The 15,741-nt window shown below is 38.7% G+C and overlaps 1 protein-coding gene across 7 annotated transcripts in view; it reads right to left on the bottom strand.

Annotated features, from left to right (window-relative positions):
- stag2a (STAG2 cohesin complex component a) overlaps positions 1 to 15,180 on the bottom strand; it is a 19,261-nt gene extending 4,081 nt beyond the window's left edge. The window contains exons 1-28 of one of the 7 annotated variants that reach the window (XM_016288189.1): positions 14,781 to 15,180; positions 14,215 to 14,299; positions 13,800 to 13,875; positions 12,970 to 13,104; positions 12,627 to 12,723; positions 12,470 to 12,546; positions 12,159 to 12,363; positions 9,129 to 9,280; positions 8,972 to 9,045; positions 8,758 to 8,881; positions 8,563 to 8,661; positions 8,369 to 8,448; positions 8,174 to 8,281; positions 7,899 to 8,007; positions 7,501 to 7,618; positions 7,303 to 7,406; positions 5,183 to 5,275; positions 4,792 to 4,881; positions 4,385 to 4,588; positions 4,237 to 4,307; positions 3,965 to 4,052; positions 2,283 to 2,363; positions 2,109 to 2,201; positions 1,848 to 2,019; positions 976 to 1,103; positions 792 to 893; positions 563 to 711; positions 219 to 347 (exon numbers count right to left, since the gene is read on the bottom strand). In XM_016288189.1, coding sequence (XP_016143675.1) covers positions 219 to 347; positions 563 to 711; positions 792 to 893; positions 976 to 1,103; positions 1,848 to 2,019; positions 2,109 to 2,201; positions 2,283 to 2,363; positions 3,965 to 4,052; positions 4,237 to 4,307; positions 4,385 to 4,588; positions 4,792 to 4,881; positions 5,183 to 5,275; positions 7,303 to 7,406; positions 7,501 to 7,618; positions 7,899 to 8,007; positions 8,174 to 8,281; positions 8,369 to 8,448; positions 8,563 to 8,661; positions 8,758 to 8,881; positions 8,972 to 9,045; positions 9,129 to 9,280; positions 12,159 to 12,363; positions 12,470 to 12,546; positions 12,627 to 12,723; positions 12,970 to 13,104; positions 13,800 to 13,875; positions 14,215 to 14,252 — 2,996 coding nt within the window. In that variant the 5' untranslated portion in view covers positions 14,253 to 14,299; positions 14,781 to 15,180. Of the gene's footprint in view, positions 1 to 218; positions 348 to 562; positions 712 to 791; positions 894 to 975; positions 1,104 to 1,847; positions 2,020 to 2,108; positions 2,202 to 2,282; positions 2,364 to 3,964; positions 4,053 to 4,236; positions 4,308 to 4,384; positions 4,589 to 4,791; positions 4,882 to 5,182; positions 5,276 to 7,302; positions 7,407 to 7,500; positions 7,619 to 7,898; positions 8,008 to 8,173; positions 8,282 to 8,368; positions 8,449 to 8,562; positions 8,662 to 8,757; positions 8,882 to 8,971; positions 9,046 to 9,128; positions 9,281 to 12,158; positions 12,364 to 12,469; positions 12,547 to 12,626; positions 12,724 to 12,969; positions 13,105 to 13,799; positions 13,876 to 14,214; positions 14,323 to 14,780 lie in introns of those variants that run through there. The other 6 variants (XM_016288188.1, XM_016288190.1, XM_016288187.1 and 3 more) reach the window with 6 other exon arrangements.
- Between the last annotated feature and the right edge of the window lie 561 nt (positions 15,181 to 15,741).

Genomic DNA, 15,741 nt, shown 5'->3' with positions numbered 1-15,741 from the left:
TAAAAAAAAATAGGGTGAGGGGGGGGGGGGGGGGATTTAGCAAAATGGCCAGTGTTTTGCAACCTTTATCCATATTACACCATATTACAATGCAAATAGTGCCTAAATGAAATGGTTTTTACAACTAATGGCTTACTAAAAATACTGCATCATGAATATAAATACTTGGGTCTCTGAGGGATCTGAGACAGCAGGGATTCTCAATGTGAGTGTCTTACACAGTCTTCTTGTCCTGCCTCAGTAGTTTGGAAGAAAACTCACTGAGGATGTCAAGGAATGCAAGGTTGAGAGGAGGGCCGCCCTCCCCCTGTGGACTGGGTTCTTTAAATGTAAATTCTATTCCATCCCTAAACACAGAAAACACACACTCTGTGACTGTCTCAAAGACATATATTTGCCCCTTTTCCACTGAAATGGTTCTAATTTTAATGCTGGTGCCAGAATTCAATTCTGATATGATGGTTTTAAATACATAAGTGGCTGGAGCTCCCATCCAACGATTCGAGATCAAGAACCAGAACACAGCTGGGACTTTACAGCAACGGTGTTTAAATGTTCTTACTTGTGGAGCATTGCAATGGCCTCTCTGGTTTTGATTTGATCGAGTCCAAACGTGAGTGAGAAGCGTCGGGCCAGTTCTTTAATCCCAAAGAATGCTGAAGCAGACCGATCGAAGTTACAGCCCAGATCGTTCAGCATCTCATTAAACAGCTGAAACACAAACATCACACTTCTGTTATTCAGTGTAGCTGGGAGAGCTGGTCTGAGTATGGAGAGAAGTGTTGCTTCACCTGCTGCAAGCTGAGGATCAGAGTCTTGGCACACTGAATCTTGTCGATCTGACGTGCTTTACTCATGGTCTCCTTAATGATATCACCGTAATCATTATAGTACTACACACAGACAGAGACAAGGAGTCAATGTAAGCATCAAGTAACAAACACAGAGCAATGTTACAACATAAATGAGACTCACTCTCATGTATTGTTTGAAGATATCTGCTCCTGTCTTCATCTCTACCACATTGTAGATGATTAATTTGCAGAAGGCGGCCAGTAAATTCCTGCGTCTGTGGAGCGCCTCAATCTTACCAGCCTCGTCATCTGCAAAACACAACCAAAAATGAATTGAATTAATTTGACTGGATAGCAAAAAAAAAGCAGTCAACAATTGTGCAGAATATAATAATGATAATAACTGTAATAATAATATACTGTTAAAAAAAGAAAGTAATTTAATGACCAAACTTTTGACTGGTAGTGTAAGTTTTTCACAATTTTTTTATTTAATAGATTACTTCTCATCATAAAAGGTGCAGCATCTCATTTCTGTTCCAACAGCAGCATTGTTTCCTAAGAGGTTTCTTAAAGGGATAGTTCACCCAAAAATAAAAATTCTGTCAATTTTCTCACCCTCATATCATTTCAAACCCATAAGATTTTGGTTAATTTTCAAAACACAAATTAAGATGTTTTAAATGAAACCTGAGCGGCTTCTGTCCCTCCACTGAAAGTCCAGGTAACCAAAATTTAGAAAGTCTAAAAAGGTAACTAAGGCATCATAAAACAAATCCATATGTATCAAATTCATAGTGTTTGATAAAACAGCAGTCCCACTCCAAACTCAAACCCTTTGATGAGCCATATTGCTATGTCAGGCTGCTGAAAAATTAATTTTGTGCTATTAGGTGTGTACAAATTACACAACTACACATAAGTCAACAGCTGATCTCGTATCTGGAGCATAGACTGCATACTTGCTGTTATACACTCAAATTCACACAGTAGTGTTCCTCACTGCCACCTTAAAGTGAATCAGAGCAGTCTTCTGTCCTATTTGTCATTTACCTGTGCTGCTGTCCTCGTCCTGGTCAACAAACACGTGATCATGGATGAAGTTGAGTAGTTCGCTCTGTAAGGATGCATCTGGACTGAACACCAATGGCTCTAAAGCTTCCCGCCCTGATGCTACAATCTGATAACTGAAGATCAGGAGTGCATCGCAGAGAATGGTGAAGGCCTGCAACACACAATAACACACAGTTCATTTTCCCAGAATCCCCTATACATGAAAGGATGTAGGGGCTTGGTGTGGCAGGTCAGACTCACCTGTTCTTTGACAACAGTGCTGATGCTATTCAGGTATCTCTGACACATCATACAGAAGGCTCTCACTTGTCTCCTCAATAGCACCATATCATCCTGAAACAGGACGAGAGTGTGACTAAACGCTCACAAATGACAGTCTCAACACAGGTCTGGCAATGTATGTGTGTGTTGTACCTTACTGGCACTGCCCTCCGAGACCCTAGCCAAGTGCCAGAGTATGACATAGTGAGTGCACTGGAGTGCATGAGCCACGATCTATAAAGGCAAAACAAAACAATATAATCAAACACATGGCCCACAGACCAAATATGGCCTGTAGAGAAGTGTAGTAGGGCCTGCTTTTAGAAAAGAAAAAAAAAAGAATTGAATTCATTGACAATTAGTTTTAATTTAAGGGGCTTATCTGTACTGCTAGCTAAAAACTGAATATTATATTAATACAAAAAATTGATTTGATGCGGTCTGTTACATTGTTTTGCAGGTCTAACTTTGTGTTAATGTTCTCTTATCCAGTCAAGATCACTGAATAGTTTTTTTCTTCTTCTTAAAAACATTGTTGCTTGATTAATATTCCTTAATTATGAATTTATGTAAGTAAATGTCCTCTAAATGCATCTGGGGAACAAAAATTGTAAAAGCAATGTGCTCCATTTTATGCCATTACTGGTCATTAAGTTTCTAGGGTTGTGACGGTGAGGAAATTTTTCCACCGGTTAATCGACATTTGACAACGCCAATAACACCGGTATCACCATGGGGGCAGGGGTGTTCCCTCTTTTCTTCGCTTTCCTTCGCTTTTAAATAGCTTGCAAAAGTGGCGTGCACATTTTACTTTCACTTTCAAATAGCGGCAATTCGGCATAAAGCAATTGTTAGTTTTTAGTTCGTTTGAATTTTCCCTCTTTTCCTCGCTTTCCTTCATTTTTAAATAGCTTAAAAGCACAGTGCGCATTTTACTTTCACGTTCAAATTAGCGGCAATTTGGCATCAATTGATTGAATGCAACAACAAAATACAACGTCAAACTCACTTTAGGCTATATATAAAACAGAACTTTTATTAACAAAACAAATAAAAATACACCATGCTATAGGGCAGGCTATGCCTAATATAAAATAACAAATAACTTACATAAGGTTTAAGTAGGTAGCCTATACAAAACTGGAAATAAGTAAACATGTATAATATACAACCAAATAAATAAGAAATGTAGAAAGTTTATTAACAAAACGAATAAGAAAGCTTGGAGGCACGGCATACACCTTGATGCCAAATAAAATAAATAAATTAGTTTAAATAAAGTAAAAATCAGAAAACACTGTGGAACCAATTAAATAAGAAACTAATGTTTAAAAAACTTCCAAAATCACCTAGATAAACGGCAAAAATCAACAGGCTTTTCAAAATCCAAAATACTGCAAAACAGGCGCTTTTGCATTTCGTTTCGAAACCAAATCATCCGCGATCGTCTTGTCTGTCTCACCTCACTCTTCTTGTCAGTCAACTCGACTCACTCTCCTCACTGGACAAATTAAATCTGATCTGTGACGCGACTGTCATTCGGCATGTAGCATTGAGCAGCCGCGTTCAGTTTTTAATTGTAGTGACTGTTCTTTTACTGAACTAAATTATTTTTATTACTATAAAAAAATCTAAACGACGGTGGGGGTCGGTGCCGCGGTGGGCAAGTGACGTAACCGGTGTTGCAGCTTAACAACGGTATCACCGTCAGCACCGTCTATCGTGGCAAGCCTAGTTGGTTCAGAACAACATTTCACTGCAGAAGAGCATGTATAAGGCATGCAACCCGGCCAGTGAACTAAAATGAGTTGAGCCCCTGGATCAGTAGTCAGTACCTGCTCAGGCATATCTCCGTTTTGCAGGCCAGAGTTCAAAAGTTTGTAGTTGCAGGTGAAAAGGTCCCATTTAGTGAGGTCATGGGCACTGCAAGGAGCACAATCACAGGCACACACACACACACGTGTTATGATGAAGAAAGTCCACTGGTCTATGAATGTGAACCTCACAAAACATGTACAGATGTATTTATTTAACTCCAAAATGTTTTTTTTAAATCTGTTTTAGGACTTTTGGAATTTCTCAGTTTTAGCGAAAAGTGTGTTCTTACTTGTGGAAGGCTGTGATTCTCTTGAGTGTTGACAAAACGTGATAGGCATCATCTTCATCAGGCTCCTCTCCCTTAAAGAAACAAAACCGTTAAAGTTGAAACTGGTGAAATCACAAAGAACAGTTACAGAGAAAATTTCCACACACACCTCCTGCAGGACATCCTCCAACAGACGGTGGAACTTGTCAATCTGTTCATCAATCATCTGGCTGCGGACAATATCTACACGGTTATAGATGGTGAATTCCTCATTGCACAGTGCATGGAATGTCATGGAACATGCCTCTAATACATCTGTGTCTGTGTGCTTCTCCACCACATCACGGACCTGGCGCAGCAAAGCATCCAGATGCTGCAGGACATCAGTGCAAGAATTACTAATAGAACTACTACAACAAAACATTAACTATCTATCCTTTCTTGACTTTGTGTATTGATTAAAAAATATGTTACTACTATTGTAAACTTTCTTCATGATAAAAGTGACTTATTTTATACGCACATCATTTTGTGTACTATGTGGTACTTTTTTTTTTTTTGTATGTGAATAATTACCTTCTCCAGCCGACCAGTTGTGTAGATCTCTAGATCAAAATACTGAGGAAACTGCAACAGATTAGTGACCTTGTCTGGGTCCACTGAATACTGAGAAAGAGAGAGAGAAAGAAGTTTGAAAGAGTTTTTTCAGAAATCACTTGGTTTCCATCCTTATTCAGATTACAATCACTTATTTGGAATATCTGTATGCAGTGAGTTGTGGGCCACTGCTTTATCCCCAAAAAGCCAAACAATATTGCAATGAAATTTTTCTTGCAATCCCAAAAAGACACACAGTGTTGAGGATTAATGACTGCAATTTAAGTGATATTTACATTTACATAATTTAAATTTGGTTGTTATTCAACTGATGCATTAAACACATCTGGAAAGGCACAGAATCACTCACTTTAGCCAGTAACAGAGGCAGAGCCACAGCAAATGTTTCTGTGATCTTTGTTCGATCATCCAGCTGAGTTTTCTTTTCTTTAGCGGTTAGAACCTGTGTCAGAATAAGAAACAGCATACACATTTAAAGCAACATGAAAATGAGGAAATAATGACACAATTTTTATGGGTGGTTTAGAAAATTATTTGATTTATTTCCTTTAACATGATTGACATGATTTTCTGGATTGAAAATATTTGTGTGCATGAGTTATGTTTACGTTTGGCTACGGTTTTGTGATAAGCAAAGTTTTGAAAATGTCTTCACAAATAAAGTAAAAATGCCAAAAGAAAAACATGTGACAACATAAGTGGTCCTCTCTATTTGCAAAGAACAATCGGCCAAAAATGTTTGCTTCAGAGTTGTAATGAAAGAAATAGCAACAGGTTTCTTCCATATTATGATGTACATCAGAGTGATCGGAACAGATTATCGAAAAAGAATCAATATAGAACAGGGACTTGGTTCTATCCATCAGGTGGATGGAGGCAGATCTGAATGTGACCATTTAGCCAAGTGTACGAAACATGCATGGTTTAAGTGGACTAAATGATTAGAGAAGTCCAGCATACGTCACCAGAAAAACGCAAGAAAAAAATGATTTAAAGGGGTCCTATTATGCTTTTTCACTTTTTTAATTTTAGTCAGTGTGTATGTTTGGGCATAAAAAAGATCTAGAAAGTTACAAATCTCAAAGTCCACTCCAAAGGGAGATATTTAGTTTAAAAAAAATCCCTTTTCAAAAACTACAACGAACGGCTCGTTTGGACTACAGCGTTGGTTTCCGGGCTTTGTGATATCACAAAGCGGCTCATTAGAATATCATAAAAAATAATTCCCGCCTACAGAAATTCAAGGGAGGGGCGAGGTTGTGGTTAGAAAGCTTTGTTGAGTGAGTGCATCAGACGAGACGACGAAGAAGAAGTGCTTCTTCGTCAAAAAAGGTTAGAGAAAAACGTACTGCGCCATGGTACAACAGTAATGTGTTTACGATTGTCATTTTGCATTATTGACACACTATTTTCCTAATTAATGCTGTTCAGTTGCTTTGACACAATCTGTATTGTTAAAAGCACTATATAAATAAAAGTGACTTGACTTGCTGCTGCAGAGTTAGTGCATCAGAGAAAACGAAGAAGAAGAGCTGCTGTGCTGTAGCTTCAAATTTTCGGCATTTCTAAAACAATTCTTACAAGTACACTAGCTGGGCGCCACAGACAGACGCCGAACGGCGCCACCGGTGTGCCTACACTCATAGAAAATAATGTATTTGAATTTTAAAGAGGCGGCACGACGCGACGCTGCGCTTCTCGTCCGTTGCACAACCGCCTGAAATGCTGTTTTTTTCCCCTCCGTGCCCAAAACGTCTTTGTTTGGGCCTCCAAAAGCGGATGATGTCAGGAAACAGTGGTTGCAATTTATTTTTTAACTCTGTCCCCGAGCATCATAACCCCAATTTGCTATTGTGTGCTGCGCATTTTACTGAGGACAGCTTCCACAACATGAGGGAGTACAATGCCTGCCGGATTCGCCAAAAAGCTTTTGTTGAAAGACGGAGCAAGGGGCGGGGCAGTACTGAAACACCGTCTTAGCTGTTCGCCAATCACAACGCACTGGGACAGCTAACCAATCACAACACATTTTGTTTTTCGGAAGGCGGACCTTCATCAAAGCCGGAACTAATCGAGCCGTTTGTGCCAGGATGGGGAGAAAGGTATTTTAATCATGTAAATTATGTGAAAAATAATGCGTTTTTCAAACCACCAAGAATGAGAGCATGTTCTAGTACACCCCCAAAACAAAATCAAGACTTTGTAAAAGAGCATAATAGGACCCCTTTAAATGAACCACATGCATGGACAAGTCATTCACCATAAGATCAATAACAGATTTCGAAAATAGATAGGATGAATTTTTATTTCATGCCAAAATTTTATCCAGTACTAACTTTTTGGATTAGGTTCAGGGCCAAGAGCTTAAAAAAATATTACCTCCATGTAAAAAACGTTTGCATCTATGAGACATCCTCACTAATATGGCAAAACCAAAATGTTGATTGTGTGTGTGCGCGTGTGTCTCACCCTTTTGCCAGGGCCTCGTCCGATGGGTGGGTGACACTCACAAGTCTGTCTGACAGCACAAAGCATGATCTCAATCAGAGCAGCTTCCTGTGCATCAGTGAGAGCTGAAACGCACAAATCATGGTGTTTAAGTAGTTCAGGCAAGAATGATTTTTAGCCAAATTTTGATCCTGACACAAAAAACTGATAGCCATGTACCCTCCTCTCCAGGGTAAGGTTCATCCAGCAGCAGGCTGATCATACTCTCCCAGTCCTTCAGCAGCTCTGACGCACAATCCCACAAGCTGTCCACCAGGTAGGCACCGTGCTCATGCAGCTAAAACACACAAACTTTCATGATATCTTAAAAAGCCAACCTACTGTCTCACAGTTTGTTCAGTTACTATTCCATTCAGAGGAATAAATTAGACTAAATTCTTATTTTCCCTACTTTTTAAAATAATCTAACTGCCTGTGTCACAATTTGTTCTCACAGAATGCGCTGGAATCTCAGAGAAGGAAAATAGACACGTGAAATACTAGGACCTGCTCAGTCAAAATATTTCTATAACGAGACATTAAGAAGTGACATAGCACGCTGAGCACATCAAGCACACCTCACTCTCAAGAAAGAACAAGACAGTCGTTCTGATGAGGTTAGCATTCAAACACTGTCTGCCTCTCCTGGGCCGCCCCTCATCCTCTGGACCATGATGACTGAATAACCTGGGAACACAGCACCAGCATACATGCACAGTCTTAAGGGGAATCAGTCAGTCATGGTGAGTATCAGATGCATTATGGATAAGTAGTAATGTCGCAAATGTGTTTAATTACACTGGTATTTAATGAAGCACAGACTTGCCATGATACAAAAAAGTGTGACATTTACTTTTTGTAGAGAAACTCCCCTGCTGCCACGGCAACCGGTCGGTGGGCGGAGTAAACCAAGTGATAGACACTCTCACAGTCTTCTGCCATCAAAACCTCGTCATTACTCCTGTGTGCACAAACAAACACAATCACATAGTAAAAGGACACCTCTAAAAGAAAAGAAATGAATGAAAAGACTGAATGCTGAACTCACTGCAGGACCAGCGTCAGCAACTTAATGGCCTGAACAGCAACATCATATTCCTTATCCAGAGTCATGGACACAATTCGATCCTACAGAGACAAAGAACGAGAACTGTCGGTCGGAAAATACATTTTTCAGTGATAAATAGGAATCCACGCTTATAGACGGTGTTGCCATAGCAAGAGTCCAGGTAAAAGACTCACCTTGAAGCGGCTGGTGAAGAGTTCCAGTCTGGCATTGAGTTCTCTGTTATAATACAAACCCTGAAGAGCAGTAAGACACTTCAGACGAACCTCACCTTGCTGGGGAATGAAAAATTATGTAAATGGATGAGATGTGAGATGTGGTAGGTTTGACTTGTATATAACAACCAATCTGTGTGATTGTGTTTGTGATACCTTATCATACATGGTCCAGCCCACGTACTTCAGGTAACTGTCATTAAGAAAAGCCTCACTGTACATCTTCATCCACATACCAATCTCTTCAATGCAGACAACCCTGATCTCAGCAATCACATCCCTGCACACAAATACAAGAGAAAAAGCAGCTCCTGGATCATTTTAAAATATGAATTTATTGAATCAGTCAAATATTGGGATGTTTGCTTACCTGTATCGGTGGATGAATACTCCTTTAAAAATGGCATTCATCATGTTCTCAATCTCATCCTGGTTTTCCTGGAGCTAATAATTACAAAAGGACATGTTGAATCAAGGTTTTTGAGTATATATATATGTATGTTTGTGCACATTTGTGTGTGTATCACCTCCTTGCGTTTTTGCAGCAGGAGCTCCAGGCGTTCATTGGCTCGTTTCCCAATACTCTTGTTGCGTTCTGTCTCATATTGTCTTTGTGTGTTGTCCAAATTAATGCTCAAATTCAGAGCAACATTCACCAAAGCGGTCATTAGTTTCATGGCTGAAATACAGTGGAAGAAAAGGTCAGTGTATAATTCATACCTTTATCAATAAAAACACACTGATGGAAAACTGCATGACAAAATTCATGACACAACAATATGTTTATGCAGTAGAAGTAGTGTGGTAGTAGGGGTGGACGATACACCGGTTGGCAAGATTAATCGTTTTCAAATATCATCTTTATCGCGGTCACTTACATGGCATTGCTGTGCTACATGGTCATGAAAACGTATCGTTTGCATATGTTTTTAAGCATTGCAGTTTAAAACAAGTGATTTTAAGCCGCTGAAAGCGCAATCAGCAGCGAAAGAAAGCTCATTTAGGTGTATGTGCGTGCTGTCTGAGAGACTGTTTCTGAGCACTATCAGAGAGGCACGCGCACGTGAAGACAGTTAAGTTAGAGGTTAAATACACACAATGTATGTTTCAAAATGCCCATTTTTGCAAGTATCCTCGTAAGCACAGTAATTTAGGTCTTAAGTGAAAGCAAACAGCTGAGAAAGAAAACACATGTGTAGTAGTATATTGGATCTGGGCAGCTCTTAAAGTGACAGCAGTCTAATATTCCTGCTGTCTGATCCATGAGCTGCTGTCAAACAACAAAAGAGAAAATCTCTCACTGCTCTTGTCTAAATCACTTTTGTAACTTTAATAATAAGAAATATATATTTAATTTACACTGTGCAGAATATGCAGTGTTTTTATACATTTGATTACTTTATACAATGAATGTAGCTTATTTCTTATTTATTTATAATTTAGGCTAGTATTAGCCTGGTGACAAGAATTATGAAATCTCTATGGTATCAAAAATTTTGATATCATAAAGACCTTGTTTAACTATATCATGATTAGGGTTGCAAAGGGGCGGACAATTTCTGGTAAATTTCCGGAAACTTTCCATGGGAACTTCGTCTGGGGAATTTTGGAAATATTCCAAGTTTGAAGCTTACTGGGAATTTATGGGAATTTTTGGGAATTAATTGGAAATTTGGGGAAATTTATAAAACTGTATCATATACAAAACAAATATAAACATTTTGTTTGATCATAGTCTCACATGATGTGATGATCATCTGTGATGATATTTTTCAGGATTTATTGATAAATAAAAACTTATGAACAGTGTTCATTCCAAATAGAAATGTTTTCTAACAATATAAGTCTTTACTTTACTACTTTACTATTGAATAAAAGTATTAATTAATTTTTTTTTAAAAAGAGAAAAGATACTGACCCCAAACTTTTAAATGGTAGTGTACTGATAAAAAAGGATTTCTAATTTAAATAAATGCTGTTGTTTTTGTTTTGTTTTCAAAGAATCCTGAAAAAAGAATAACAGGTAATAAAAAAAGTATATAAGCAGCACAATGATTTCTGAAGAATCATGTGACACTGAAGACTGGAGTAATGATGTAAAATTCAGCTTTGCATCACAGATATAGATTGTTTTAAAGTATATTAAAACAGAAAACCATTATTTTAAATTGTAATACCGGTAATACTGCCCAATATTACTGTTTTGTTCTGCATTTTTGATTAAATAAATGAAGCCTTGATGGCCAAAAGACATGCAATGTTTAAAAACATTAAAAATGTCCAAACTTTTGACCAGTACTGTACTTCTGTATGATAACAGAAAACTGAATTGCAGAAAGAGCATCACAGCTTGAGCTAGCTAGCACATACCTCATAAACTGTCAATGAAATAGTGCTAACTCGCTTAGATTTTTCATATCTTGATTTACTGGCTAGCTAGCTACTGTATAAACACTTTTTGGCACTTACTAGTTAAACTTGAATCCCATAGGTCAAATATATTTAGAATATCAAAACTTAGATGTAGTCTTTGGGCTCAAATGCAGCAAGTGTGGCTTCAGAGAAAATGGAGGGGAATCCCCCTCTTAGGTGACTAGGGGATTGGGTGTGGGGAAGGGTCATTTTTAGACTTCTGTTTTATTATTATCTCACCTAAATGTTTGTTCAGTCAGTGTATTTGTTTTTACAATGGTATAGCCTATTTTAGTTACACAGTATATTACACACAGCACAATGAAGTTTTAAACATAATTTTTTGTAATATTCATGTAATTTACATGAATACTTACCAAGATAGACATTTTGATATTTTGTGTGCACGATTTAAGAAATGATCTGTTCATGTTATGTAGGAAAGCACAGTGCATGTAGGGGGTGTGGCCTCAACAGCCCTGCAGTAAGCAGTGTGATGGGGAAGTTGTGGCCTAATGGTTAGAGGGTCGGACTCGTAACCTAAAGGTTGTGGGTTCGAGTCTCGTACCGGCAGGGATTGTAGGTGGGGGGAGTGAATAACCAGCGCTCTCTCCCACCTTCAATACCACGACTGAGGTGCCCTTGAGCAAAGCACCGAACCCCCAACTGCTCCCCGGGCGCCGCAGCATAAATGGCTGCCCACTGCTCCGGGTGTGTGTTCACGGTTTGTGTGTGTTCACTGCTGTGTGTGTGCACTTAGGATGGGTTGAATAGAGAGCACTAATTCCTAGTATGGGTAACCATACTTGGCCACATGTCACTTCACTTTATGCGTGCATGTGATTGAGCAGTGTTTGTTTAGGGTAGAAATTAAACTGAAATTGCATTAAATCTGGTTATTCAACAGCATTTAAGTTTCCAGTTCCTGCAATTTAGCAAATTTCCAGTTTATTCCCATTAATTCCCATATATTCCCTTTAATTCCCATGGAAAGTTTCCAGTCTTCAACCCTAATCATGATATATATTGTTACCGTGAAATAAAATTACTCATATCGTGATATAAGATTTTGGTCATATCGCCCACCCCTATGTTGTAGTATGTTATTCTGAACACTGCACAGTACCTAGCCCAAAGTCACCCACCTGCCAGGGTACTGGTGTGTCTGAACGCTCTGACCTGTGAGTCTGACAGGCCGGTGAGGAGAGAGATGACCATGTCCATCATGTACTCATCATAGATTATGCTGTACTGGCACTGTCGGACCAGGACCGCGATGAACTCACACAAGCTTAATTTAAACTTCTTCCACAGCGGACCTGCCATTGCCAGCGGATAATCGCCACTGTCCTGAACACACACACTTTTTCCATATAGATTTACAGTATCTAATCTCCTCCATCCCATCATAGATTCTACCCATGGAAACGTCTGTGGTACAAACAGATTAACAAACCTCATCAAACTCTTCCGTCATTTTCCTGATGATCTCAGAATTCTGCATGTGCCGAAACATCTCGAAGCTCACCGCACCTATAACAAGCATACACATTCAATAAGACAAAATATAAGATTGAATTATGTAAACTTATTTACACCTAGAGAACACACACCTTTACACCCAGAACAGTGGATAAAGAAGTTGATGAGTTCCAGCACGGCAGAGTCTCTCTCCGTTTTATAGGACTCAATCCAGTCATCAACCACTGACTACAGAGAGAGACACACAAAGTAAACACACACACTCGCTCAGTTAAACCTTCTTTCCTACACACACAGCCTACACAGAAAGCATTCACTGCAGTTAGACCTGGATATAATAACCAACCACACAAACTGCTGATTTACTCTGATGATACATCCGAGCACTTTGAGACAGAGAGCGTGTATGTCTGTGAATGAATACAGTCTAACAGATCAGCATGTATCTGAAGTTGTTCGTGTGTATGCTGGTACCTGTGTGGCACTCTTGCCCAATTTGACAATCTCAAACAAACTGAGATTCTCCATGTCGTTCTCCTGATGGTGGCCATTTACCCGACCTCTCACCTCTGACCCCTTCAACTTGTCTCCAAGGGTCTTTTTCCCCTTCTAGACACAAATGGCAAAAAGCAAGAAAATGTTAATTAAACAAGCTTCTAAGGCTGCATGGCTCGAACTGTGATTTAAAAATTCCCATTGCAATTTACAACGTGATTTTAAAAAAAGCTCCAGGTTTGCCATTTTGTGATTATATATCAATATAATAATAACAATATAAAGACAAAATAAGGAATTTTATTATTATTGTAATATTTCACAGTAAAATTAATTTAAGAACAATAACATTTTACAGTACAACTGTTTTAATTTCTTCTTTCTCAAATGTTAAACCATTAAGGTTTTATTTCAGCGGAAAACCTCAGGGAGCCCTCAAATCTTCTTTTTTGTTAACAACAGCTGGTTTAAAGACAGTTGGTGCATATTGCATTCCCAAACGCGCATTATAAGCTACCCAAACTGAAAGCTCATGCAGAGATGATTTTGTGTAGAGCAGTATTTTCTGCAAACCACTCATGAGCTGCAGATTTGTTAAAAAAGAAAAAAAAAAAAACAATGCTACGCTTCACTCTGAAACACAACGCATTTATTTATTTTAATCAAATCGCACTAAACCATATAGCAGTTTCACTTTTATGTGATTAATCGCGCAGCTTTACTCATATCTGTTTAACAGTGTTTTTGAAAGCTGATTGAGTGATAAAAGAGCTGAATGCCTTTCTACAAGATCACCGTCTGATAGGTACCTTTCCTTTCCCAGATTTGCCATTCCGACCCTCGAGATCTTCAAGATCAGTGTCCGAGAGCCGAGAGTATCCTTCCCTAAACAAACAAAATGCACCAGTGATTAGAGCACTGTGTATGTGGAGTATTTCAGGTGTATGTATTTTACAGGTGTTTTCATTTATAGTTGGTTTTTACAGAGCTCTAACAAGAGGTCAAATGTGTTTAGTGTGCATACAGGGCTGAAACTCCAAGATTTTTTTCACTGCGGTTTTCCTACAAACACAGTGTTGTTTTAGGAAAGGCAAGCACATAAGCAAGTTGTAGCAGATGCTGGACTTCTTGTTAAATGCGCCCATGATGCTGAACAGTTAGGTTTGGAGACACAGACAGTGTCTGGCTGGAGAAGGAGTAAGTTAGTTTGTGTCTGGTACTTACTGATGGAAGTCTGTTTGAATGTCCTGAGCTGCTATCATTTTGTCAACATCTTCTGTTTCTTCTGGAGTTTATAAGTGTCCCCACACTGCAGTAGACAAACAGACCCAGCTGAAAAAACACACGCTGCAGCATAAAAAAAACGAAACATATTTGCATATAAAAACAACAAGCACATGTAACAACCATAACGATTAATGATGCAGTTACTGAATGAGGTTATTCACGCGCGCCTGTCTGTGTGAAGGACGTGTGTATATTTGTACGACTTTAATAATATATTTCAAACACCTGCTGTCAAAAACATTACTGTACGCAAAATCGAACCATAAAACACTGGATAAACTCCATTAATCACACAAAATCTCTATGTATTCGTGTAACGTGTGAAAGTTTTTTAATTGTGTTTTTAATGTTGACTTTGATTTCCGTAAACACGGGCTGGCATGCTAACATGCTAACGGGCCTCCAGCTCCTCTAAGTCATTAAAACCGCGCCAAACCCACCGAAACAATGTCAAACTCAATGCAAACCCCCATTAAAACTTTACATTTCTTCATACGACGCACATTATAGTGTTTCATTAATTCTCACTATTCAAACTATTTGCCCAAACTGTCTTGACATATCAACGACTCTGAGAAACGAATCTCCCGAACGAAGTCACAGGAAAATGTCTTTTATTTTTTCTAAAATCACGGATATTTATGAAGATCGGCCGCCATTTCCTTCCTCACCAGCTCACCTCCCTCAGCGCGAGTCCAGCAGCATCAAACCCGCCCAGAACTGCCGCCGCACGGTACCGAACCGGACCGGAGCTCCGTGGTTAAGACATTAAAACATGTTCAAAGTAGAACTGGCTCTGTGGCTCAGTTCTGTTTGTGTTTCAGAACTAGAAGAGGCAGTTTGCTGCTGTGGGCGGACAGGAGTAAAAAAAATACAGCCTCGAGAAACCCAAAACACACTTATTACGCGTCCACACACACACACACACATATCATGGGACTAGCACTGCTCATATCTGCGCAATTGTTTTGTTTACAATGGTTGAATATTGAATTGAAAATACATTAGTTCTAAATCACAATTTATTTACAAACAAATAAAAGAGAAGGATGAATTCATATCAGCCAGATTTGAGGACATAAAAACATTTTTTTTTTCTGTCAGCCATTTCAAGTGAAATGGAAGAGTTCAAGAATAGATCAAACTTTGACAAATGAACAGCTCTAATAGAAAAGAGTTAAACGTCCGGGTCTCGGATGGAAGAATTCAGCAATAACAAAGTACAGAAAGCAAGGTTTGACAGATAAATAAGGAGAGAGATTGCTGACTCTGTGTGCCTAATTTGGAAAATGTAGCTTTTTTTTTTTTTAAATGAGAGTGATTAATTATAATTGTAACTAAGTGGACGTTTTGTTTTAATACACCTGAAATGTGCTAACAAGCAAGAGAATGCAAGAAGTGTCAAAACTCTGAAATGATGGTGGACAGAGAAGGAAAAGGGATTTTTTTATATAGAAAATGAGT

Source organism: Sinocyclocheilus grahami, unplaced genomic scaffold (assembly GCF_001515645.1).
Source record: "Sinocyclocheilus grahami isolate Dianchi unplaced genomic scaffold, SAMN03320097.WGS_v1.1 scaffold230.1, whole genome shotgun sequence".
NCBI lineage: Eukaryota > Metazoa > Chordata > Actinopteri > Cypriniformes > Cyprinidae > Sinocyclocheilus > Sinocyclocheilus grahami.
This window is presented reverse-complemented; position numbering and strand designations above follow the sequence as displayed.